The sequence below is a fragment of the Eriocheir sinensis genome, chromosome 8 (assembly GCF_024679095.1).
Source record: "Eriocheir sinensis breed Jianghai 21 chromosome 8, ASM2467909v1, whole genome shotgun sequence".
Taxonomy (NCBI): domain Eukaryota; kingdom Metazoa; phylum Arthropoda; class Malacostraca; order Decapoda; family Varunidae; genus Eriocheir; species Eriocheir sinensis.
This window is the reverse complement of record NC_066516.1, coordinates 22,595,366-22,621,116: the sequence shown is the minus strand read 5'-3', so window position 1 is coordinate 22,621,116 and position 25,751 is coordinate 22,595,366. Positions and strand designations below refer to the sequence as shown.

Below are 25,751 nucleotides of genomic sequence, written 5' to 3'. Positions count from 1 at the left end.
TACCATCCATTTTTCGGTCTTGTTTCAGTCTGGATGATCATTGTGTATCTTATGCTTTTCTCGATGCTGTTTTCCTAACTATCCTTTATTCGGTGTTCCATCTTATATAATCCTTTTTTGTCCGGTTCTAATTTCATATTCTTCTTCTCGTGTGTTCGCTTTTATTATCCTTTTATTTGATGATTCCCCTTGGTGGATTGTCTACGACGCCTATAACGAGCCCCACCTCCCCGGTTGGTTGGTTGTGTGTGTGTGTGTGTGTGTTTGGTTGGTTTGATTTCGGAGTTTTCCTTCTCCTAGGAGGACTGCCTACCACGGCTAACGACCCCCTCCTGCCCGGGTTTGTTGTTCGGAGTTGTCCCTCTCCTAGGCAGATTGCCTACCACGGCTAACGAGCTCCACCTGCCCGGGTTTGTTGTTCGGAGTTGTCCCTCTCCTAGGCAGATTGCCTACCACGGCTAACGAGCTCCACCTGCCCGGGTTTATTGTTCGGAGTTTGCTCTCCTAGATGAACTGCTTTCGCTAACGACCTCCACCTGCCCGGGTTTATTGTTCGGAGTTTGCTCTCCTAGGTGTATTGCCTATGACGGCTCACGAGCCCAACCTGCCCGGGTTTTTTATTCGGAGTTTGCTCTCCTAGGTGTATTGCCTATGACGGCTCACGAGCCCAACCTGTCCGGGTTTTTTATTCGGAGTTTGCTCTCCTAGGTGTATTGCCTATGACGGCTAACGAGCCCAGCCTGCCCGTGTTTGTTGTTTGGAGTTGTCCCTCTCCTAGGCAGATTGCCTACCACGGCTAACGACCTCCACCTGGCCGGGTTTGTGGTCAGAGTTTTCCTTCTCCTAGGTGAACTGCTCACGCTAACGAGCTCCACCTGCCCGGGTTTGTAATCGGAGTTTGCTCTCCTAGATGAACTGCTCACGCTAACGAGCCCCACCTGCCCGGGTTTATTGTTCGGAGTTTGCTCTCCTAGGTGAACTGCTCACGCTAACGAGCTCCACCTGCCCGGGTTTATTGTTTGGAGTTTGCTCTCCTAGGTGAACTGCTCACGCTAACGACCTCCACCTGCCCGGGTTTGTAATCGGAGTTTGCTCTCCTAGATGAACTGCTCACGCTAACGAGCTCCACCTGCCCGGGTTTATTGTTCGGAGTTTGCTCTCCTAGATGAACTGCTTTCGCTAACGAGCTCCACCTGCCCGGGTTTATTGTTCGGAGTTTGCTCTCCTAGGTGTATTGCCTATGACGGCTCACGAGCCCAACCTGCCCGGGTTTTTTATTCGGAGTTTGCTCTCCTAGGTGTATTGCCTATGACGGCTCACGAGCCCAACCTGCCCGGGTTTATTGTTCGGAGTTTGCTCTCCTAGGTGTATTGCCTATGACGGCTCACGAGCCCAACCTGTCCGGGTTTTTTGTTCGGAGTTTGCTCTCCTAGGTGTATTGCCTATGACGGCTAACGAGCCCAGCCTGCCCGTGTTTGTTGTTTGGAGTTGTCCCTCTCCTAGGCAGATTGCCTACCACGGCTAACGACCTCCACCTGGCCGGGTTTGTGGTCAGAGTTTTCCTTCTCCTAGGTGAACTGCTCACGCTAACGACCTCCACCTGCCCGGGTTTATGATCAGAGTTTGCTCTCCTAGGTGAACTGCTCACGCTAACGACCTCCACCTGCCCGGGTTTATGATCAGAGTTTGCTCTCCTAGGTGAACTGCTCACGCTAACGACCTCCACCTGCCCGGGTTTATTGTTCGGAGTTTGCTCTCCTAGGCGAATTGCCTACCACGGCTAACGAGCCTCACCTGCCCGGGTATATTGTTCGGAGTTTGCTCTCCTAGATGGACTGCCTACCACGGCTAACGAGCCCCATCTACCCGTGCAGATCTCCGGTAACTCCGCGGACGCCCCGGGGAGCACCAAGGCTTCCCTCGGGGAGCCCTCCAGTACTGCCACACTCGCCAGAGAGACCTTGGGCTCCCTGGCGCTCCTTATCCCCGCCGAGGCTCGCGGAGGATGAATGCAAGAACTCGCTTCTTAAAACTACCAAACTGGATTATGAAATTAATCGTAACTCTTGTGAATGCGCTGCTCACCGCATTTATCATTTCTGGGATGGAAAGTCGAAGGGCCTCGGGAACGCGCACAGAATATCCGAAAACTTCCTGTGTTTCCCTCTTTCTTTCTTACTTCTCATATTTCTTTTTTATTATATGTTCCTTATCTTTAGTCGTCTGTTTTACTATTCATTTATTTATTATTTCGCTCTTATTATAAAGATAATTGAGTAGAAAATGTCCGGAGGGGGAAATGTCCAGAAGGGAATATGTCCAGGGCGGGAACATGTTCGGCACCCACTGCTACTACTGCCATTACTTTCTCTCTCTCTCTCTCTCTCTCTCTCTCTCTCTCTCTCTCTCTCTCTCTCTCTCTCTCTCTCTCTCTCTCTCTCTGTTAAAAGTTCGGGGAAGCTCCACCTATGTCCTCATTTATTTTTTCAGGTCTGTGATGGTTTGTACACATTGGGTTGCTTAAACACTCGCATTTCATATAATGATTAAAAGTTGCGTGTATATGATGCCCTCTTATATCTTAAAACTCACACCCACTAAATATACACAAGCTAGGATACGTTTTACTTCACCAACCAACCCTTTACCGATGCATATTCATAAGAGCATCCTCGTAATGCAAGTAAACACGAGGGGGATAACCACTCCTCCCTCCTGCACGCAGCACGCCGCCTCGGGCCCGGTGGGAGGAGCGACGGAGCAGGAAGGGAAAACATGACCAAGAATTCCCTTCGGCTACCAATGCCTGACGCGAACTCATCCACCCAAGCACACTCACGACCACACCCACACGCACACTCAAACCTACACGCACACCAAGATTCAAACCCACCCACTCACCAACACCTACACCTACACCCAAACTCACACAAACAATCACAACTACACCTGCCACACCTGGTTATGTGGAATGGCGTGGAATTACAGGCCATACAGGCGGCCGGATGTAGTGGTCAGCGCCGTTCGGTCAGTGTTCACACCTTAACAAAGCCACTTTTCTTTTTCCTTCTTACCCTCGCCAGAAGTAGATCGCTGAGACGGGAAATGTGTGTGTGTGTGTGTGTGTGTGTGTGTGTGTGTGTGTGTGTGTGTGTGTGTGTGTGTATCTATCTATCTATCTGTCTATCTGTATCTATCTATCTATCTATCTATATCTATCTATCTATCTATTTATATATATCGAAATGTTTGAGGATGTGTCAATTTTGTGTTTGGAACTTTATGTATCTACACAACAGACACACACACACACACACACACACACACACACACACACAGACCGGACTCAAAGCCACTAATACGAATTCTTGAAACTTTAATGTGCGATGTAATGTTTAGATAAGTCTCTCTCTCTCTCTCTCTCTCTCTCTCTCTCTCTCTCTCTCTCTCTCTCTCTCTCTCTCTCTCTCTCTCTCTCTCTCTCTCTCTCTCTCGTCGCCGTCTTTGACTCATCAGCTGATTCGACTCAGTAAAAGGTTTTCTAATTAAAAGAAATGAGTGTGTGGGGGGAGGGGGAGGTGGGCGGAGGAGGGGGAAGGGGAGTAGGAGGGAGGAAAAGGGGGGGAGGGGGGGTCCATTACCACACGCTCTCTGCACTAAACTGGTTAAGTGGCGTCTCTGTGTTCCCGATTCCTTCTGTGTGTGTGTGTGTGTGTGTGTGTGTGTGTGTGTGTGTGTGTGTGTGTGTGTGTGTGTGTTGTTCGGTCGTCATAACTATTTTCATTATTATTATTATTATTATTATTATTATTATTATTATTATTATTATTATTATTATTATTATTATTATTATTATTATTATTGTTGTTATTGTTATGATTATTAATATCGCTGTTGTCGTTGTCGTTTTTTTGTTGTTGTTATTACTGGCATTCTTTTTCTTCTCTTCTTACTCTCCTCCTCCTTCTCCTCCTTCTTCATCTTCTTCTTCTTCTTCTTCTTCTTCTTCTTCTTCTTCTTCTTCTTCTTATTATTATTATTATTATTATTATTATTATTATTATTATTATTATTATTATTATCATCATCATCATTACTGGTTGTTTTTTCGACGCAGCACTTCGGCCCGAGTGTGATGCTCGGGTCGCCACAGCTTACCTTTCCCAGTTTAATGTTCACGGACAGGTGAGAAGAAAACGAAAACTACAAGAATCGAGACGAGAGTATGCGGCCAATCCAGCAGACAGCCAACACTAATGAGAAACAACAACAACAACAACAACAACAACGAAATCCCACGATAACTAGAGACAACGACGGCAGGAACAAGATTAAAAACTGAACACAAAACACGATCGAAAAGGCAGAATGAGAATGGAATAAATACAAGGCATCCAAGAGGAGTGAGGTAGGAGTTGGTCAGGTAGGTAGGTGGATAGGTAGTTACGTAGTTTAATAGATAGTCTAACAGTTAGCTATATAGTTAGTTTGATCGTCACATGGTTAGAAAGTTAGTTGGTTAGTTAGTTAGTTAGGTAGTAAGGTGGTTAGGTATGTAGGTAATTAAATAGTTAGATCCGTAATGAACACCTCTGAGTGCCGGGGATCGATCCCAAGCCTTGCGAGTGGAAGTCAGGACAGCAGCTAAAAGATCACGGTGCCAGAAGCCTGACACCGCTGCCCCGCACTGTGGACATGAAGGTGAAGGTGACCCCGCTCACACACACAATAAATAGTTAGATTAATAAATAGTCAAGCAGTTAGTTAAAGTTAGCTAGTATGATAGTTAGTTAAACAGGTAGGTAATTATAGTTAGTTTAACAGGTAATCAAACAGTTAAAGTTAGCTAGTTCGATAGTTGGTGAGTGAGGTTGACTGGTGTGGGTGAGGACCGTGAGGGACGAGGGGGTCATCTTAAGGCTTACGTACATTGCAGTCCTCCTCGTCGTACTCGTTCTTGCAGTTCTTGATGTTGTTACACCTCAAGGATTTGTGGACACACGTGGCATCGTCGCAGTAGAATTCGCTGGCGGTGCACGGCGGGAGTCCCTCTGGAAAAAAGAAAAGGTGGGTTGTGGCGGAATAGTTACGTATCCAGTCAAGCAGTCATGAAGCGTCTTGTGTGTGTGTGTGTGTGTGTGTGTGTGTGTGTGTATGTGTGTGTGTGTGTGTTATCTAAGTCTAATAATTATACTATGAGCATGAGAAATTAAGTAACATGACCTAAACCAATGTAAAAAATAAATATCTGACCCAAATTCAACGATCACCTGCACATAGAAATTATACATGCTGAAAATAGCGAAAGAGGAAGTACTATATCCAGCCTGAAAAACACTGAGGTTGGTATTGTAAGACACTTTCCCTTCTCACATCCGCTGGTTCTAAAGGCCAAAGAGGGGGTCAGTTGAGTTCTAATGAGTGTTCCTTCAGGTTCACGGTACAGAAGAAGGGTCAAACTACCACCAGGGTCATAAAACTAATCCTGGAAATGCCCCAAACTCCTACGAAAGCCTTCTCAAATAGGTGTTCGTGGGCCATGAAATGTCTTATATTACGACCCGCAGTGAGATTCGAGTAATGACGGGACGGTCTGGGTGCGTCGGAACATGAGGAGGACACGAAGGAAGAAGAAGGGGAGGAGGAAAAGGAGACGGAAGGAGAGTACAGGTGGTGGTGATGAAGGTGGTGGGGGTTATGAATGTGGTGGTGGTGATGAAGGTGGTGGTGGTGGTGATCAAAGTTGTGGTGGTGGTGGTGATTAACGTGGCGGTGGTGGTGGTGATGAAGGTGGTGGAGGTTTACGTGGAAAAGAATATAGCAGGATTAGGAGATAGAGACATAGATAGATAAAGATAGGAAGAGAGAAGTACATCAGTGGACGGGCAGGGATGGGTCAACATTCAGAGGGGAAAACCGAGTAGCTGAAGCACCTTAAGCCCGAGCAGACTGAGTGACGTGAGCAAACATCGGAGGGGGAGAAAAGAGAAAGAAAAAGTATCACAACATCAAAGGAAGTGTAGAGAATAGAGCAGTTTGGGGCACGAGTAGGTAGGCAGCTCTTGCATAACTGACCTAACTTTCTTAATGTGACCCTTTTTTCGCCTTCCTAATGATGTCATGCAGAAGAGGACACAGATTTTCACCTGCAGCATCCCACCCGCGTGAAACTAATACCTGCATGGGAGTCACACACCAACGTTTCAGTGGGCTTTCGTGGAGGTTGTGGGTATTTCCAATGTTAGTCTTATGAGCCTAGTGATGATTTGACAAGGCTTCTTCACCTACTCCAGCTTCTTTTTTTATTTTTTTATTACGCCCTTGAACTGTCTCCTCTACTGTAAAAAAAAATGAATGCAAAAGAAAAAAAAACACTCAAACCCGACTAATCTCCTTATTGGCCTTAGGAGAGATTTGTTTTGAGAGCTGAAAATGTCTGAGAATTCGTGCCCTGGTCATTCTGAGTTATACTGAGGATGGGTGGGCCGCGGGTGTCTAAGGGGGGACAAAATAAATTCCCTGAGCACCGGAAAGGGACGTGTAAGGGAAAGGAGAGGGGGTCTGTCTGTCTGTTACCGCTGCAGGAGGAGGAGGAGGACCAGACTCAAGCTTCTACTTACAACTTTAGGGGAAACTTTTGAAACGAACGCTGCAACGACGCTTTGTAATTTTCGGGAGAGGGCGGTTATTTTTTCCCCATTAAGGCAGAAAATGAGCCGCATCCTCAGCTTCCTCCGCGGGTGCATTAGCCTCGCCTACTGCTAGTTTGGACGGGGGAAGGGGTGGGGGGGGGGGGAGACGGGGGCATGGAGGATACTCAAAATCATAAGAACCTAATAACGAAATGAACTGGCAAGGTGGTAGTCAGCCAACGCGGGGCAGCTCCAGCCAGTCCTTACTATCATCACCTTCCTTCCCCATCCATGAGCTTATTAATCCCTTGACTGCGGATTTCCTACAAGAAGACCTCACCAAGCTACAGACGTGGAGCAAAACGTGGCTGCTCGAATTTAAAGAAGAAAAATATAAAGTCATGCACCTTGGGAGGAGAAATTCAGCATACCAATACCACATGGGAAACATTTCGCTATCCACCACAGAGGCAGAGAAAGACCTGGGAGTGTGTGTTTCCAGGCTACCAGTGAAGGTGAAATTCGTGGCACTTGCAGCAAACCGGGTTAACTTCTGCTTCAAGGTGTCTATTGTGTTTGGACTTACCACGTGCCTTTTAAGTGTCTTCTCCACTCGTCCACGACTCTATTCGTTCAACAGTTGGTCCATTAAGTTCCTCCACGCGTCCACTACTCCGTGTTTACCGATCTCCACTGGTCCACTTATCCTCTCCACTAATCTTCTTTACTCGACCATTAATCTCTTCTTCTAATCTTCTCCACTTTTCTACTACTCTAGCTCTTTACCAATCTTCACTAATCTCCACTCACTCACTACTCTGTTAACCAATCTCTTCAACTCCACTAATTTTCACTCGTCCACTACTCTAATCCGCCGACCAGTCTCAACCACTTGCCCACTAATCTTCACTATACTGATCTCCTCTCACCCACTACTTCGTGTCAGCCAATTCTTGCCTATGAGTGAAACCTAAACAACTCGCAACGCTAACCAAACAGGAACAAAGTCACTTGATAAACGAGTCCCGAAATAAAACAAGGTCAGAGGCATGGCAGCGCGCGGCGGGGAGAGGAGGAGGAAGGGGTCGTTAGCGTGAGTTATGGCGCGGCGGCACAATAACCGTGACATTACCTGCTCAGCGGCCGAAAACTTCAATGCAGCCATAAAATTAAACGTCCAGGAGGGAAAGCTTAGCTCCCGCGAATGGTTTTATTTCATTTCCTTTCTGGCGGTGAGTCAAGGGCGAAGACGAAGGCTGGGAATAACTCTCGGGTGAAGCTGGAGGGACGGGGCGGGGCGGGGGGCGGGATAGGTGAGGAGGGGTGTGGGGTGGGGCATACGGGGGCGAGGGGTAGTTGTTCCTTCTCCCCCACCTGCACCTTCACCACTAACCCACTTCCTCTTCTTACTCTACCCTTGATTAAAAAAAGAAAAAGAAAAAAAAGGAAGGATACAGTCCCCAATCACGCCGTCACTACGTTATACAAATAAGGTGCCCGATGAACAATAACTATATCAGACCACCTCTTTTGATTCTTTTTCTAGGAGCAGCGAGTAGCGGTCTTTTTTTTTGTTATTGTTTCCTTTTTTGTGCCCTTCAGCTGTCTCCTTTGTTGTAAAAAAAAAGAACAATCAGTGAGCCTCCATCATACAACTGTACACTCCTATCGCCTTTTCTTCTCCCCCACCTGTACGTTCTTCACTAACCTCCTCCTATTACTAAACCCTTGATTAAAAAATATATCTGGGACGGGGTGACGGGAGGTTGGAGTTAAGGGGCGGGATGGGGTGTGTGTACTCTGTCTGGCTCACCCTTCCTCCCTCTCCTCATCACCTCATCACCCCGTCACATACCTCAACCTGTTTTGTTACTCTTTCACCCCGTCACTCAGCACCACTTGTCACCCTTTCACTGACTTCTCTTTTCGTCTCCTTCACCCCTAACCTAACCCTTTACTTTCTTTCACCTCCTCACCCCATCTCTCACTTCTACCTGTTTCATCAACCCATCACACTTTTACCTGTCACCCCATCACTTCTACGTGCTCTGACTGTTTTCTCGCCTCCTTCACCCCTGAGTTTCGTCACCCCATCAGCCATCACTCACCTCTATCTTATCCCCACTCTTTCACCCCATTATTCAGTATCGCTTGTCACCCTTTCATCTCTACGCGCTCTAGCTTCCCTTCCTTGATCCCTTCACCCCGTAGCTTCGTCACCCCTTCACCCATCACTCACCTCTATCTTTTTCCTCACCCTTTCACCCTATCACTCGTTCCCTTCACCGTTAAATCCTCTCCTCCCTTCACACATCACTCATTTGTATACCTTTTTCATCATCCCATCACTCTATCACTTGTCACCCCATCACCTCTACGAACTCCGACTTCCCTTCTTCGCCCCCTTCACCCCCTAACTTCATCATCCCGTCATCACCATCACTCATCATCAGCCGTAGTCTCAACACCATCCCTTCACCTCCTCCTCATTGGCATCCTCCCCTCCTCTTCCCCTTCCTCTCCCTCCCACTCTCTATTAATCAGGCTCTTTCTCGCCTTCGTCACCTGCTGCCTGCTACTACGCCTAACATCGATGCCGCAAAAAAATAATCAGGGAAAGCCTCCTCAAAACACACATTAACACGCCACGGTTCGATCAAGTTCTGGAATTGCGATCAGACCTTATGACACACCCACCCACACACTCACACACACACACACACACACACACACACACACACACACACCTACGCCATTTTTAAACGTCTTATATTAGTATTGTTATGTGGCAAGTTTGGCTTTTTAACTTCATATTTGGGACGGAGTGAGTTAGAAGTGTTGGGGAATGTTCGCAGTTCAGTTGACATAATTATTACAAACTCAGTCGCAAAAAGTGATATAGAAAATTAACAAAACCAATTAACTGAGCCTTGAAAAACGGGGTCAAAAAAGACAAATCAGCCACGTTATTGTTACTAAAGACTTTCTCTCTCTCTCTCTCTCTCTCTCTCTCTCTCTCTCTCTCTCTCTCTCTCTCTCTCTCTCTCTCTCTCTCTCTCTCTCTCTCTCTCTCTCTCTCTCTCTCTCTCTCTCTCTCTCTCTCTCTCTCACCCGTCAAGTTACTGTCCCGGTAGGAGGAGAACCACGCCCGGAACTGGGTCTCGCGGGCTCGTTCCAGCGCGAAGAAGCGGAAATGGATGAGGTTGGAGGGGCTGGTGAGCGGGTCAGCCACGGAGCCGCAGAAGTGGCTGAGTCGGTTCCGCAGGTCCGTCTCGGCGCCGAAGATGTCCACGTAGTTATGGTCACACTCGTTGGGCTCGTACAGCTTGAAGGTCTCGAAGAAAATGTAGATCTGAAAGACGAAGAACAGGGTTAGAATTCGACGGGAGCAGCGATGGAGTATTCGTATTCGGTATTTGAATTCGAATGCATCCGAATACCGTACTTGGGTGTATTCGTATTCATATTCTAATACACATACACATGCAGAGAGAGAGAGAGAGAGAGAGAGAGAGAGAGAGAGAGAGAGAGAGAGAGAGAGAGAGAGAGAGAGAGAGAGAGAGAGAGAGAGAGAGAGAGAGAGAGAGAGAGAGAAGGAGAGAGAGGGAAAGGGAGAGAGAGAGAGAGAGAGAGAGATGAGAGAGGGTGGAAGGGAAGGAGGATGGAAGGAGGGAAGAAAGGGAAAGAGGGGGAAGGATGGAAGGTATTGAGGAAGGAAGGAAGGATGGAAGAAGAGATGGAGGTAAGAAGGAAGGTAGGAAAAAAAAGGGAGGGAATGAGTGGAAGGTAAGGAGGAAGGAGGGAAGGAAATAAAACAGGGAGGAAAAATGAGTGAGAGAGGTAAGAAGCAAGTAAGGAAGGGAGGAAGAGAAGAAGGGAGAGAGGGAAGTAAAGAGGAGGAAGGAAGGAAGGAAGGAAGGTAAAACGGAAGGAAGGAAAGAAGGGAGGGAGGGAGGAAAGGAAGTAAAGAGGAGAAAGGAAGGGAGGGGTGGAGGTAAAAAGGGAGGGAGATAGAAGAGGAAGAAATGAAGGAGAGGCTCAGCTCTTAATCAAGGCTGGGGTGATCAGGAGGAGGAGGAGGAGGAGGAGGAGGAGGAAATTCAGAAAGAAGCAAATTTACCGACGAGTGGGAGGAGGAGGAGGAGGAGGAGGAGGGAACTAAAAAAGAAGCATATTTAAAGAGGAGAGGAAGGGTTAGGAAGGTGACAGGAGGAGGAGGAGGAGGAGGAGGAGGAGGCCGGGAAAAAGAAAAAAAATATAGCCTAGAAAATTTTAATATAGAAAGCAGAAGACTAATGGGGGTGAAAAAGATGGAGATGGAACTCGGCGAAGGAAGAGAAAACGAAAAGAAAACGGGAAAAAGAAAACGAAGGTGTGGGTGCCCCGCTGACAGCAAAGAAGAAAACGGGAAGAAATGAGATGCAAAAAACGAAGACAAAAAAATTGACCTTCCACTAAGAAAAAAAAAGAAAAGAAAAAAAAAGTTAAGCCAAAATAAAGAAAAAAAACAATAGTAGACTTGACAGGAGACGCGAAAGGAGAGAGAGAGAGAGAGAGAGAGAGAGAGAGAGAGAGAGAGAGAGAGAGAGAGAGAGAGAGAGAGAGAGAGAGAGATAATCAATATAGGGCCTCGAGCATTCATTGAAGTGTCTAAAATGTTATCGTAAGAGTTAAAAAGCAGAAAAAAAAGAATAAGGTTAAGCGTCATGGCGGGAAGAGAAGAAAACGGAGGAGGAAAGAGAGCGGGAGGAAGCAAAGGAGGACGGGAGGGAGAGAAGGAATACTGGATGAGGAGAAAAGAAGTATATGTGAGTATGTCGTTGAGAGAATAAAAAAAAATACTGTGGAGTGAGAAGGAAAGAAGAAAGGAAGGGAGGAATGGAAAGTGGGATGAAGGGAAGGCAGGAAAGGAGGGCGGGAAGGAAGTAGGGAAGGAAAGGAAGAAAGTTTTGGATGTGGTCGAGAAAAAAGAAAGAAAAGAAGGAAGGAAGGAAGGAAGGAAAGGAGAGCGGAGGGAGGGACTTGAAGAGGAGGAAGGAAGTGAGAAGGTGTGTCGGAGAGAATAAAAAAAAAAAAAATAGAGTGGAGTGAAAATGAAAGAAGGAAGGAAGGAAGGAAAGGAGAGCGGAGGGAGGGACTTGAAGAGGAGGAAGGAAGTGAGAAGGTGTGTCGGAGAGAATAAAAAAAAAAAAAAAATAGAGTGGAGTGAAAATGAAAGAAGGAAGGAAGGGAGGAAAGGAGAGCGGAGAGGAAGACAGGAAGAAGAGGAGGAAGGAAGTGTGGGTGTGTCGGCGAGAATAAAAAAAAGAAAAAAAAAATAGAGTGGAGAGAGAGAGAGAGAGAAGGAAGAAAGGAAAGGAGAGCGGAGAGGGAGACTGGAAAAGGAGGAGGGAGGACGGAAGTGAGAAGGTATGTCGCAGAGAAAAAAAAAAAACTTTGTGTGGAGTAAAACAAAAAAACAAACAAACAAACAAAGGAGGTAAAGGAATCGGCGGCCAGGTGTGAGCTTACCTAAAAAAACAAAAACAAAAAACAACAACAAAAAAAAAAAAAACGTGCAAAGTGACAAAGACAGACATAAGAAACGGGATATAAAAAAATGCAGATGAGGGAAAAGGAAAAAAAAAACTAGGATTACAGGAAAAAAATAAATGAGGACCAGAGGGAAAGAGTGACAGACTAAAACGGAGGGCAGGAGGGAGGGGGAGAGGAGGGAGGGAGGGAGAGGAAGAGAGGGAGGAGATAGGGAGGAGAGGTGAGGTAGGAATGAATATAGGGACGGGAAGGAGAGGAGGAGGAGATAGAGGAGAGAGGGAGAGAAGGAGGGAGGAGATAGGAGGAGGTTAGGGAGGAAGGAATATAGGAGGAAGGGAGGAGGAGAGGAGGGGAGGGGAGGGAGAAGAGGAAGAGAGGGGAGGGAGATAGGGAGGAGAGGTTAGGGAGGAAGGAATATAGGGACGGGAAGGGAGAGGAGGAGGAGATAGAGAGTAGAGGGGAGGGGAGAGAAGGGGAAGGGAGGGGAGGGAGATAGGGAGGAGAGGTTAGGGAGGAAGAAATATAGGGACGGGAAGGGAGAGAAGGATGAGGAGATAGAGAGTAGAGGGGAGTGTAGGAGGAGGGGAGGGGAGGGGAAGGAAGGAAGAGGAGGGGAAGGGAGGGGAGGGAGATAGGGAGGAAGAAATATAGGGACGGGAAGGGAGAGAAGGAGGAGGAGATAGAGAGGAGAGGGGAGTGTAGGAGGAGGAGGGGAGAGGAGGAGGGAGGGAGGGAGGAGGGGAGGGAGGGAGGGAGAGGAGGGAATGAGGGAGGGAGATAGGGAGGAAGAAATATTGACAGGAAGGGAGAAGGATGAGGAGATAGAGAGGAGGAGGAGGGAGGCAGAAGGGTACGTATCAGAGGAGGAGGAGGAGGAGGAGGAGGAGGAGGAGGAGGAGGAGGAGGAGGATGTAGAAGACGATAAGAAAAAGGAAAGAGCAAAATTGTATAGGGATATGAAAAGGAGAGAAAGAAGAGGAGAAGGAAGAAGCAGAAGGCGATAAAAAGAGGAACATAACAAAATATTAAATGGATAAGGAAAGAAGAGGAGGAAAAGGAGGAGAAGGAGGAGGAAGAAGAGCAAACGAAATAAGAGGAACTTGAAAGAATAGTATAAAGATTAGGAAAGTAGAGGAGGAGGAGGAGGAGGAGGAGGAGGAGGAGGAGATAAATGAAGAGAAAAAAGGAGTAACGCTTTCCTCATGTCTTTCGCTTCCTTTTTTACTCTCAAGATGTCTCCCAATTTTTTTTTCAGGCCTACTTTGGATTCTCTCTCTCTCTCTCTCTCTCTCTCTCTCTCTCTCTCTCTCTCTCTCTCTCTCTCTCTCTCTCTCTCTCTCTCTCTGTAGTATTAAAGTCGCCTTTTGTCACTCTCTCCCGCGTCACACTGTTTGCTCTCCGCCTTCCTACTCGCGTCACTCACTAACACTCACCAACACTCGTCAACAATCACCAACAGTTACCAACACTCGCAACACTCGTCAACACTCACCAACAGTTACCAACACTCGCAAGACTCGTCAACACTCACCAACAGTTACCAACACTCGCAACACTCGTCAACACTCACCCTTGTCCCACCATGTCAACGTCCCTTCTGAAGATCTCCCTCGCGCCTCTCAACAACGTGAAGGCTTTAAAGAGTTAATTCACTTTACTCGTTGACTTCACTAACTTCACTAAATGACTGACTGAATAATCAACTTCACTCAAACTATTCCCCGTTCGTGGATACTAATCGTCTTGTCCTTAGTGCGAATGACACAGATGAAGAAGCGTAAAAAGAAGTGTAAAAAGGATCGTTATCTCTTCAATGTGCCCGGAATACGCCGCGCTCATTATTACGACAGACGGAGAGGGACGCAGAACAAAGAAAATGAGTGAGTGATGGCACTTCAGAGACTCATTATTGACACTTCCTGATGGCCAGGGTTAGGTTAGGGGTGGGGAGGGATGTTTTACGGTCTGAACGGAGAAATGATAAGCTGCAACTCTGCGTGGACTAAAAATAAACTAAATACAATAGTCAATACGACAGACTACTCCGTCCACTGGTAGCCTGCTCTTCGTTTGGCTGGCATACGAAAGGTAGGCCTCCGTACGTGTTGACAGGCTGGGTTTGAATGCTATAAACTGCAACCGTTGTGTGTGTCTGGAAATTAAAAACAAAAAGAAGGTACAAGGGTGACAGATAAGCAGGGATGAGGGTGGTAGAAAGGAGGAAGGGACGATGGTTGGGCGGTAGAGGAGAAGGGTAGTAGGATAGTAGCATTGTAGAATAGTAGGATAGTAAGATGAGGATAGCAGAGGATCAGAGGACGAGGGAGGCAAAGGAAAGGATAAGGGCGGTAAAGAAGGAGGGAAAAATAATAGGAGAGGATCACAGGACGAGGACGACATAGGAAAAAGAAAGTGCGGCAAAGAAAGATAGGACGTCAGTAGCAGAGGATCAGACGAGGACAGCAGAGAAAGTTAAAGGGCGGGTAAGAACGAGGGGACGAGGATAGGATAGAATCAGAGGAAAAGAGCGGGAGAGGAGAGCAAATCAAGACCCTCCCATGGCTAACCACACCAGGTAAAGTGAAACATGAAAGACACTCCCCGCAGAGTTTTTCATCATGACCCTCCCCGCGGCGGCTCACCTTCTCGTTGGGCCTCACCCGCACCACCCACGTGCAGTCGATGGGGTAGTTGTAGGTGATGGTGTAGTTGAGCCGCTCCTCCGTGATGTTCTCGTTGGAGATGAGGCCCTGCAGCCCAGACATCTCGAACTGGCACGGCGCCACCTCCGGCCGCGGGGTGCCTGGTAGGGGGCAGAACACACAGGGACATAGTGTGGTATTATCAGACACTTCCGCCTCTCACACCAGCTATTTACAAAGGTCGGAAAGGAAATCGATCAGGTTCTAATAATTTTTTTCAGATTCATGGTACAGAAGAAGGGTCAAACTACTATCAGGCTCATAAAACTACCCGTCAAAATGCCTAGAAATCCTATGAAAGTTTTGTCAAATTTGCACGTTTGGGCGCCGAAGTGTTGAAGAATATGACCCAATGCCTCAACGCTGCTGCTCTACGGTGCTGAGGATATGTGATGAGAAATGAACATTATACAAAAGGGATAAAACAGAGTACGCATCCTGCACACCACTTACTGCAGAGGATATTTGGTTAGAAATGAACGGGAATAAATAATATCACGGTGCAAACCATTGGAGTATACCCAAGGTGTGTGTGTGTGTGTGTGTGTGTGTGTGTGTGTGTGTGTGTGTGTGTGTGTGTGTGTGTGTGTGTGTGTGTGTGTGTGTGTGTGTGTGTGTGTGTGTGTGTGTGTGTGTGTGTGTGTGTGTGTGTGTGTGTGTGTGTGTGTGTGTGTGTGTGTGTGTGTGTGTGTGTGTGTGTGTCTGTAACAGTTCACTAACTTGGAATCGTGTGTACGTCAGCCAAGCAGGTAAACACTGCTTGCCGGCCCTGCACACGTGTGGCTCCCCCTCAGGAAGTGTATTACAGTCCCCTCAGTGGTGCCTGGGACGCGTGTTTACGCCTCCGTGACGTGTAAATAATTCGCCGTGACGCTGCAGCAGCACGCGTGCCTCTACCCTCATCAAGTATCACAGCTTATTCCTTCAACTCGAGTTTCCGTTCTTTAATATTTTCGTTTCTCTCTAGCTCGAACTCCGTCTTTCAAATGTCTTTCCAAAATATATTTACGTGTGAAACAAGTTATGTATTGATTTAGAATGAACAAAACGATGAAGGATGATTGTAAGCAAAATGAAATTGGACTGAAGAGGTCTGGTGCCGAGACACGGAAGAGCAGCAAGGCAAGCCCTCCCCTGCCGTCTGTTTGTTCTTCGGGTGACGGACGGCATGAGGGGCTGCTCCAGAGGCTGCTGCTGCTGTTGCTGTACTCGTTAGGAAACAGAGACCCTACAGGTGGGGCAGCGGCGCTTTGATCCGCTCTTCCCGATGAAAAGGAACACTGTGGCCTTGATGTATTATCGTGCCGCAAGAAACATGCTTATTTAAGGTCTAATCAGATGAAACAAACTACATCAATCGACCTTTCATGTTGCAATGTGACTACAAAGGAATGTTTATTTGTTTTACTTTTCTAGATGCGATCAAAAGACACGTAATTTTGTTGAGATTTTCCCCAACACCGAGTCGCAATCTGCATTTTATAAGTAACTTTTCACAGCAAATGAAAGGTGCTTTACTGACATTTAAGTTACTTCAGAATCATCTCCATTCTCTTCTAGGGTCTACATGAAGATCAGACTGCGCTCGCCGCTACATGTTGCTCACTATACAGAGTGACAACACCGCTTAAAAAGGAGGAGTGATGCTGGCAGTGAAGAAGGGCATAGGTGAGGATAAGGTGTACCGGGGAGAAGGTTTGGCAGAGGCGGTAAACATAAATTAAGTCGCACCGTTTGAGTTAAGAGTGGGAACAGAGAAGTGGCAAGAAGGCAGCGCGGAGGACTAGTTAAAGATCAGTAACGCCACATTGCTGCCTTGTCCCTCAAACTATCGAGCGCTGGAGATGAAGCGATAGAGACAGAACAATGCTGGGGGGGGAGGGGGGTTCTGTCTGTCCTGGCTAGTCGACCGGTTACCTTCTCTCACCTTAGCCCTCACATACTCCTTTCTTTCCTCTCCCTTTTTTTCTTTCTTGCGCTTCCCTGCCTCTCTTCTCCCGTCCTCCAGTGGTATATCGTTAACTCCTTTTCACTCCTTCACTTACTCCTCTCTTTTTACCATCGTTAATAGGTTTTCTTTCTGCCGCCTTTCAGAAGTGTCTCATCCTTGTATCTCTTTTTTTTTTTGTAACTTTTTTCTTCCTCTTCTTATCGTCGTTGCTAATAAGTTTTCTTTTCGCCGCCGTTCACTATTATTTTTGTAACCATCTTTTTTTTTTCTTCCTCTTTCTTCTAATTATCGTCATTAGGTTTTCTTTCTACCGCTTAAAAGTATCGTCTTAGTTTTGCATCTACCTTTTATTTTTCACTTTTTTTACTTCTTCCTCTTCCCTTCTTCTATTTTATTTTTTACTTTCTCTTTCCTTATTTTCATCACCAGGTTTTTTTTCTATCGCTTATCAATATCGTCTCAGTTTTGTATCTTAACTTTTCAAGCTTTTTCGTTATCACTATCGCCATCATCTTCAGTCACAGGACCTTCCTCAAGCTTGTACTCCCTGGTATGAGGACACGCCGCGCCCCTGCCAAGGCACGCACGCACGCACACACCGGCGGCTCTCTTCTCTAGGGGCGCGACGCTTGACTTAGTGAAGGAAACACGATTACTCCTCAACTCTGTGCGTGACAGGCGCGGGGGCTCTCAAAGGCGGCGACGGAGGCTGTTGCTTAGTTTCCTTTAAGTTTACAAAGTGATATTCAACCGAGGGAAAAAACGAGCCGAGGCACTTTGCTTCCTCCCCGTTCAAAGGGTTACGTGCGGGCCAAGGGTATCGGCACTTGCTCTGGACGACGCGACATGTTAAGCTTATAAACACTCTTGGCTGCCCTGCGTGAGTAATAAGGTTAGTCTTGGTCTATATTTTCTTACAGGAAAGGAGGCAGATTAAGGAAAGAAAAGAGGAATATAAAAGCCCTCTTGCGCTGCTCCCTCAAATAGTGAAGAGTAAAAGAATATTTTGAGGAGTTGATGAAAAATACATCGTTCTAAAGTGCCTTAATTGACTCCTCCACCCCTCATGGACTCAAGGTGATTAATCGTTTTTTCATGAGTATTTTGTCACGTTCATGGTGTAAAAGAAGGGTCAGACTACCACCAGGGTCATTAAACAACCTCAGGAGATGCTCAAGATGTCGACGAAAACCTTGTGAAGTATGTGTGCTTGGACGCCGAAACGTTTAATAATACGGTCCAAAAGTTTATCTTCTACTGTAACACGCGGGGAAAGAGAGGCCGGGCTGCCCACGCTGGGACGTTACCGTGTTATGAGCATGTGTAGGTAACGAGACGCGAGAAGAGACGACTCCTTGTAGTACTTGCCGACGACATACGAGGAGGACGAGGAGAAGGAAAAAAAAAGAAGTAAAGATAGCGAAACGAACAAGAAGAGGAGGAGGAGGAGGAGGAGGGGAAGGAAAGGAAGAAAACTTAAGTGGAGGCAGGTGGAGGTGGTGGTGGTTGTGGAGGGGACAAGAAGAGGAGGAGGAGAAGAGAAGGAAGAAAACTTAAGTGGAAGGAGGTGGAGGTGGTGTTGGTTGTGGAGGGGATGCCGGGATGGTGGTGGTGATGGCGGTAGTGATGAAGGAGAAGGAGGAGGAGGAGGAGGAAAAGAGGACAAGGGCGATAATGTAGAAAGAAAACTTGATAACAGCAAGGAGGAAGGAGAAGGCGGCGGAAGAAGTGGAGAAAGAAGAGGAGAAGGAGGAGGAGAAAGAGGAGGAGGAGGAGGGTGGGACAGAGTATTAACGCGAGCAAAAAAAAAAAAAAAAATAGGAGAGAGAGGCTGTTAAGTGCAAGACAGGAGGTGTAAGGAAAAGAAGAGGGCGAGGGGGTTGAAGCAATAGCTGAGGTGGGGGAAGGATACCGCTCCACAAAACACAACCACCACCACCACCACCACCACCTCACTGCTTCATCTTCATACTGGGACGACGCCTGAAGCTGCTAAGAGGCCGCACTGAGGGACTGCAAGGCTCTACTGCAGGGGCTCCGTGGCGCGAGGGCTGAGCTTAAGGTGATGGGCAGCGTTGCCGGATTATCGTATTCACCACAACGTATTTATCATCTTTTAAGCCTCAGACTTTCGTACCTACACAAATAACGACAGAAAATCATCAAAGTTAGCATTAAAACTGTTATTTATTGAGGTTTGTGTTTTTGGCTATAGCTATCGGTCAGAAGCTACGAAAATGCAAAGCGATGAGTACGATAATTTGGCAACGCTGGTGATGGGGCTGAGTGGCCAAGTGTAGGATTTTCGTGACCCTTTCCACCTTCACAAAAAGTCTGGTAACGAGGGTGTGAACCGACCCTTCCTGCCCCTACATTCCTGCCGTGGGAGGCGGAGGAAGGGCGGCTTAACGAGGGGAGGTTTTCAAGGTCCTAAGGTGTGTGTGGCCCTTTCAGTCCCCTTTCCCTATAGGGTGTTGAAGACTTTATTTTCTCCGCTGGTAAAAGTAACGTGAGTATTGGAGGAGCACCTGGACAGGGCGTGAGCTTTTTGGTTCCGAAGTGGACGATTCTTCATTTCCCATTTTCCTTCCTCTCCTCGTCTAACAAGATCAGTATAGGATGATGAAGACTTTGGTCGGTATCATAAGACGCTCTCACCTCTCACACCAACTATTTCCAAAGGCCAAACAGGAGATCAATCGGCTTCTAATAAGTGGTGTTATGGGTTCATGGTACAGAAGAAAGGTCAAAGTACCACCAGGACCATGAAAGTACCCCCTGGAAATGCCCAAAACGCCTACGAAAGCCTTGTTTAATATGTGTGCTTGGGCGCCGAAAGATAAAAAAATACATCCCTTTATTTTCTCCGCTGGTAAAAGTAACGTGAGTATTGGAGGAGGAATTGGACAGGGACTGAGTTTTTTGGTTACGAGTTGCACGATTCTTCACTTCCCCTTTTCCTCCTTCTCCTCGTCTAACAAGAGCAATATAGGATGATGAAGACTTTATTTTCTGATCTGTTAAAAGTATCATGACGAGTGGAGGAAGAGTAACAGGAGGAGGAGTGAGTCTTAAAGTTCCGAGATGGGCGTGGGTAAGTCAGTCCCTTTTCCTTTCTCTCCTTGCTTAAAAAGTCACTATTGGGTGCTGGTGACACGATTTTCTCATCTGTTAAAAGTGCCATGAGGGGTAGAGGAAGAGCAACTGGACAGGGAGTGATTTTTAAAGTTGCGAGATGGGCCTGGGTATGTCAGTCCCTTTTCCACCCTCGCTTTAGCTAACAAAATCACAATAGGGTGTTGCGGACAATTTCATCATCTGTTAAAAGTATATACCATGAGGAGTGCAGGAGGAGTAACTGAAGGAGGAGTGAGTTTAAAGTTCCGAGATGTGCGTGGGTATGTCGGTCCCTTTTCCACCCCACACACACACACAATTTCATCATCTGTTAAAAGTATATGATGAGGAGGAGGAGGAGTAACTGAGGGAGGGAGTAGTGAGTTCGAAGTGTGCGGTGTGGGGTGTTCCTTCCCGCTTTAGCTAACAAAATCACTGTGTAGGGTGTTAGAGACTTTTTCAGCAGACGCTGGTGGCGCGCGGACCATATTCTTTTATTATTATTTGGCTTGATGGGGAAAATGCATGGGTCTCTTTTCTCTCTTGCAAACAAAACTAAAACGAAAATTTCTATATGCGATGATTTCAAAGCGAGAACGATGGCTCATAGAATAATATAGAACAATAATAATCTTCCTTATCATACATCTGACTTGACATATCTGACTTTTGATCTAATACTACAATAACTAAATGATCATAAAATTACATGCGCTAGACAGTTAGACCGGGAAGGGGAGATGAACCGTGGAACAGGATTTCGTGTGTCATCATTTCACTTTCATGTTTCAGCGGATGGCTCACAAACACTTCGAATCACCTAGGAAAATGTCACCAACGTACCGGAGCAATGAAGATCACGTGATTCGAACCTGGCACGAAACAACACCGACAATATAATACCCCTTTCGAACCTTGGGAATGAAATAACGACAATATATCTTACGACCCACCATAAGACTATTTCGCAAACGTGGGAAGGAGTGATAAGCGGCGGCGGCGGCGACGAGCGAGCACTGGGCACACACACTTATTATCATTATTATTTCCCAAACGTTTATTTACTTCCAGGTATTTATTGCGTGTTATCAGCAAATTTGTGGCTACTGCTCTTACCACTCCCCCCTACCCCTCTCTGTGTGTGTGTGTGGGGGGGGGGTGGATGTATAAGAGAGAGAGAGAGAGAGAGAGAGAGAGAGAGAGAGAGAGAGAGAGAGAGAGAGAGAGAGAGAGAGAGAGAGAGAGAGAGAGAGAGAGAGAGAGAGAGAGAGAGAGGAGGAGGAGAAGGAGGAGGAGGAGGAGGAACAAAAGGAAGTGGCTGGTCCAGGGGAAGGAAACACGTGTGGGGGAATGCTGTTTAATTGCCTGTATGATGAAGATTACTGAAGGGAAAATAAGGAGACGAGGTTAATTAGAGGAAGCACTGAAGAAACGAAGCAGGTGGAAGGGCGGCATGCAGGAGCGGGATAGGGGACGTGCATGACAGAATGAAATGCAACTTAATAATGACTGCATGATGGAGACTAATGGAGAAAGGTAGGGAAGATAAAGGTTTACTGGTGTTGCAGAAAGGTAAGCAAGGCAAAAGGTGAGGAAAAAAAGGTTGATTGGTGCTGGAGAAAGGTAAGAAGAAAGGTTAATTAGTATTGGGAAAGGTAAGGGAGTTGATTAGCGATGGAAAAGGTAAGAAAGTCAGATTAGTGGAGGAAAAGGCAAGAAAAAAGGGTTGATAAGTGCAGGAGAAAGGGAGGGAGAGTAAGAAAGGTAAGAAAAAGATTAATTAATGAATGAGACAGGTGAGAAAAAAAGTCTGATGAGTGATGGAAAAAGGTAAAAAAAAAAAGGCTGATTAGTGGTGGAAAAGGTAAGAAAAAGGTTGATAAGTGCAGGAGAAAGGTAAGGAAAAGGTTAGTGGATGAGAAAGGTGATAAAAAAGGTCCGATTAGTGATGGAAAAAAGTTAAAAAAATAAAGAAAAAAAGCTGATTAGTGGTGAAAAAGGTAAGAAAAAAGGTTGATAAGTGCAGGAGAAAGGTAAGAGAAAGGTTAATTAGTGAAGGAGAAAGGTGAGAAAAAGGTCTGTGTGTGTGCTCTTCCTTCCTTACTGCGGATCGCTCTAGTCAAAGCTCTCAATAATTAAACTCGACATTGATTCCCGGAAGAAAATCCTTTACTAACAAACACACACACACACACACACACACACACACACACACACACACACACACACACACAACCCCCTACACTCCCTTACCTCCTCCCACCAACCCTCACCCTTACAGGACAAGACCTCCACTGACCTGGGTTCTTGACGAAATGGTACACCGCTCTGAAGCCGTCCAGCTGGATGTTCTCGTCGGACTTGAAACGCAGCCAGAGGTAGCGGCCCTTGGAGGTGATGAGGGGCGGGAAATCGTCGCCGCAGTAGAGCCCCTTCAGGTCCGAGTAGCCGTGGGCGCCGTCCCGCACCTCCAGGAAGTCATACTCACACTTCGACGAGGGCTCCAGCTTGAAGTAGTCGCGGAAGTCGATGCGGATGAAGTAGCCGTGTTCAGCTGCGGGGAGGGAAAGGGAGAGGGAAGGTGAGATGCCGCTGGGAGGGAAGCTGGGTTGAGAGAGAGAGAGAGAGAGAGAGAGAGAGAGAGAGAGAGAGAGAGAGAGAGAGAGAGAGAGAGAGAGAGAGAGAGAGAGAGAGAGAGAGAGAGAGAGAGAGAGAGAGAGAGAGAGAGAGAGAGAGAGAGAGAGAGAGAGAGAGAGAGAGAGAGAGAGAACTGAGAGGAGAAACTAGAAAAAAATGGGAAAGGGTTAAGTAGGAAAGGGAAGGGAAAAAGAAAAAAAGTGAAAAAGAAAGGAGTGACCTATAGAAAAATATGATAAAGTGACAAGTGGAAAAGGAAGGGAAAAAGAAAAAATATAAGTGAAATAAAGAAAAAAAGTTAAGATAATGCGGAAAATGAAAAATGAAGGAAAAAGGAAATGGAAGGAAAAAGGAAAGAAAAAGAGTGAGGTAAAACACAACAATAACAGGGAAGGAAGCAGAAAAAGAAAACGGACTCAGGCTGCAACGTTGCCAGATTGTCGTACTCAACCTCTTATATTTACCATCTGCCGACCCAAAAACAGTCTCCTGGGCCCCAACAACTAGATTCTTTTATATTTATCGTTAAAAATAGCTAATTCCTGATGTTTCTTGGTAATAGTTAGGAGTCAGAAACCGGTAAAAACTATGTTCGAAGTACGATAATCTGGCAACGGTGGACTCGGCTAGCAGGAGAGCCTCAAGGCCGTATTTTAAAACATTTCGGCGCCCAAGTTCACCTATTTGACAAGGCTTTCCTAGGAGTTTGGGGCATTTCCAGGAGTAGTTTTATGACCCTGGTGGTAGTTTGACCCTTCTTCTGTACCGTGAACCTAAAGAAACACTCATTAGAACCCGATTGATGCCCTCTTTGACCTTTATTAATAGTTGATGCGAGAAGCGAAAGTGTCTTAAATAACCGGCCTCACCTTCCAGCCGCAGGACGCACTCGGTATTGTTGGGGTACTGGTTGGGGAAGAGGGGGCTGTAGAACTCCATGGCGATCTGGTTGGGCTGGGAGAAGCACGCACACCTGTCCTCCATGCTAAGCTCACCTCTTGACAGCCCGTCCGCCCGGCATTTGTTGGCGTGTTGACCTGTGGGAAGAAGGCGTGGTGAGGGAAAGAACACGGCGGTAAGAGATAAATAAAATAAAAAATGTACTAGAAGAAGAACAAAAATAATAAGAAGAAGAAAAGAAGACGAAGAAGAAGAAGAAGAAGAAGAAGAAGAAGAAGAAGAAGAAAGAGGAGGAGGAGGAGGAGGAGAAAAGAAGCAGAGGAAGGAGAGGAAGAAAAAGGAGAAGGAAGGAGGGAAAGAAAAAGAAAAGAAGAAGAAGAGGGATGTAGACGGGCGAGCTGACAGCCTGACACAGAGAGAGAGAGCGAGAGATGAGAGAAGGAATGATTTTGGGACACATGTAAAGATAATACAAGAGGAAGGACTGTAAATGGAAAAAAGAGGAAAGGTATGAAAGGCTACTGACACACACCAAAAGGAGAGAAGGAATGATTCTATGGATTCAAGGGGATAGGGACACATGTACAAGTAAGAGGAGAGACGAAGAAGTGAGGAAAGTGGACTGTTTCGAGCACTGCAGGCCTATCCTTCCTTCAGCGCCCAAGACGTGTTCCCGTAATTCCGACACGAGCGTGCACCTGCCCGAACCGGCGGCGGCGTGATTAAAGGGAAAGCTGGGAGCATACGCCATGGCTGCGCGTGGCGGCGGTGCTCATCTCCGTCCGCGTGATTGGTGTGCCGGTAATCCCAAGTCGGATGATCCACGTGCTTTTCAATGCCGTTTAATAAGCAATTCATTAACCGAGGCCGCCGGGGACACAGTGCTGGGCGGACACGTAACCTCAACACGAAGCGGGGCTCGAGGACGGTGGCGTAAATATAGTTCCGGAATAATCTCTTGTTGTTAGCTGTGCGAGGTGGGGGGAGGGGGAAAGGGGGCAGGGAGGGCCACTAATTAGAGGGGTGGAGGGGAAAGGGAGGGCCGCTAACGAAGGTGCACGCGAATGAGTTTTCCTCTCCGCTGACACACTGACGCAGGTAAGAACGGCAGCGATGTGTGTGTGTGTGTGTGTGTGTGTGTGTGTGTGTGTGTGTGTGTGTGTGTGTGTGTGTGTGAAGGTGAATAGCGTGCACCCGTGAACACCTGGTGGGTCGAGCAGGTAGGGCGGGTCGCTGACGAGGGCGCAAGTAGCTGAGTCTCTCTTCACGCTGACAATGACATAAGAAAAAAAGGCGGCGATGTGTGTGGAGGTGAACAGCGTGCACCCGTGAACACCTGGTGGGACTGGCAGGTAGGGCGGGCCGCTGACGAGGGCGCAAGTACGGGAGTATCAAAAGGGGACTATCAAGAGTCAAGACGAGGCCTCTCCTTCCAATATTACCTCTCTTTTGGGCACTCATTTCTGCATTCTTTTACAGGAGTAGCGCATCGGGGGCTTTTTTATTATTTATTTCATGTCGTTGAGCTACTTCCTTTACTGTCAAAAATAAATAGGCGAGTTTCTCTTCACGCGGACACACTGACGCGGTGGTGGTAGCTATGTGGAAGAGCCTCCGTGTGTCCATGAAAAGGTGAGGGAGGTGCCGGACAGGTGAGGCTCGCGACAGGTGACAGCTGCGGCGAGTAATAGGTGTGCCAAGGGGGGAGTTAGCGGCCGTCCATCACCCGTCAAAGGGCGAAGTGGGTGACAGACAGGTGGACGGACAGACGGTGAGCGCGCTGGTAACAAGCTAGACAGGTGTACCTCCTCCTGCTTAATAATCTCATGCACAGGTAAGGCTATTATCACCTGGCCGGTGCACTTATGGTTGTTGTTGTTGTTGATGTTGTTGTTGATGTAGTAGTAGCAGTAGTAGTAGTAGCAGTAGTAGTAGTAGCTGTAGTAGTAATAGTAGTAGTAGTAGTAGACAATGGAGGTGATGACGAAGGTAAATGGATACAGTGGTGATGATGGTAATAGAGTAATGATGAAGGCGATGAAGGTGGTGATAGGCAATAGAGTGGCGCTGATAATGCTACACGGAAAAGAGGCAGGAGGCGTGATTGTAATGGTTAGCGCGCGACTGTAACTGTTATAGCATTGGGCGGGCGGGAGCGACTTCGTGAGGGGAGGGGAAGGAAGGAGAGTAGGGAGGAGAGGAGAGGGGAGGGGTGACGGTAACGATTCGGTGGGGGGGAGGGGGGGGGGTTAAGTGAGGGTGGAGAGGGTGTTGATG

The 25,751-nt window shown here is 47.1% G+C and overlaps 1 protein-coding gene and 1 long non-coding RNA gene across 2 annotated transcripts in view; both read right to left on the bottom strand.

Moving 5' to 3' along the window:
- The window catches only part of LOC126995354 (neuropilin and tolloid-like protein 1), a 112,128-nt gene that overhangs the window by 8,548 nt on the left and 77,829 nt on the right, over positions 1 to 25,751 (bottom strand). Inside the window, exons 3-7 of the mRNA XM_050854832.1 lie at positions 23,444 to 23,611; positions 22,237 to 22,491; positions 14,810 to 14,970; positions 9,744 to 9,984; positions 4,930 to 5,051 (exon numbers count right to left, since the gene is read on the bottom strand). Of these exons, the coding sequence (XP_050710789.1) occupies positions 4,930 to 5,051; positions 9,744 to 9,984; positions 14,810 to 14,970; positions 22,237 to 22,491; positions 23,444 to 23,611 (947 nt within the window). The remainder of the gene's footprint in view (positions 1 to 4,929; positions 5,052 to 9,743; positions 9,985 to 14,809; positions 14,971 to 22,236; positions 22,492 to 23,443; positions 23,612 to 25,751) is intronic.
- On the bottom strand, positions 65 to 2,285 carry LOC126995699 (uncharacterized). The gene is made up of 2 exons (XR_007750651.1): positions 1,727 to 2,285; positions 65 to 1,663 (listed from the first exon to the last, which is right to left on the bottom strand). It is a non-coding gene; the product is annotated as an uncharacterized LOC126995699 (long non-coding RNA).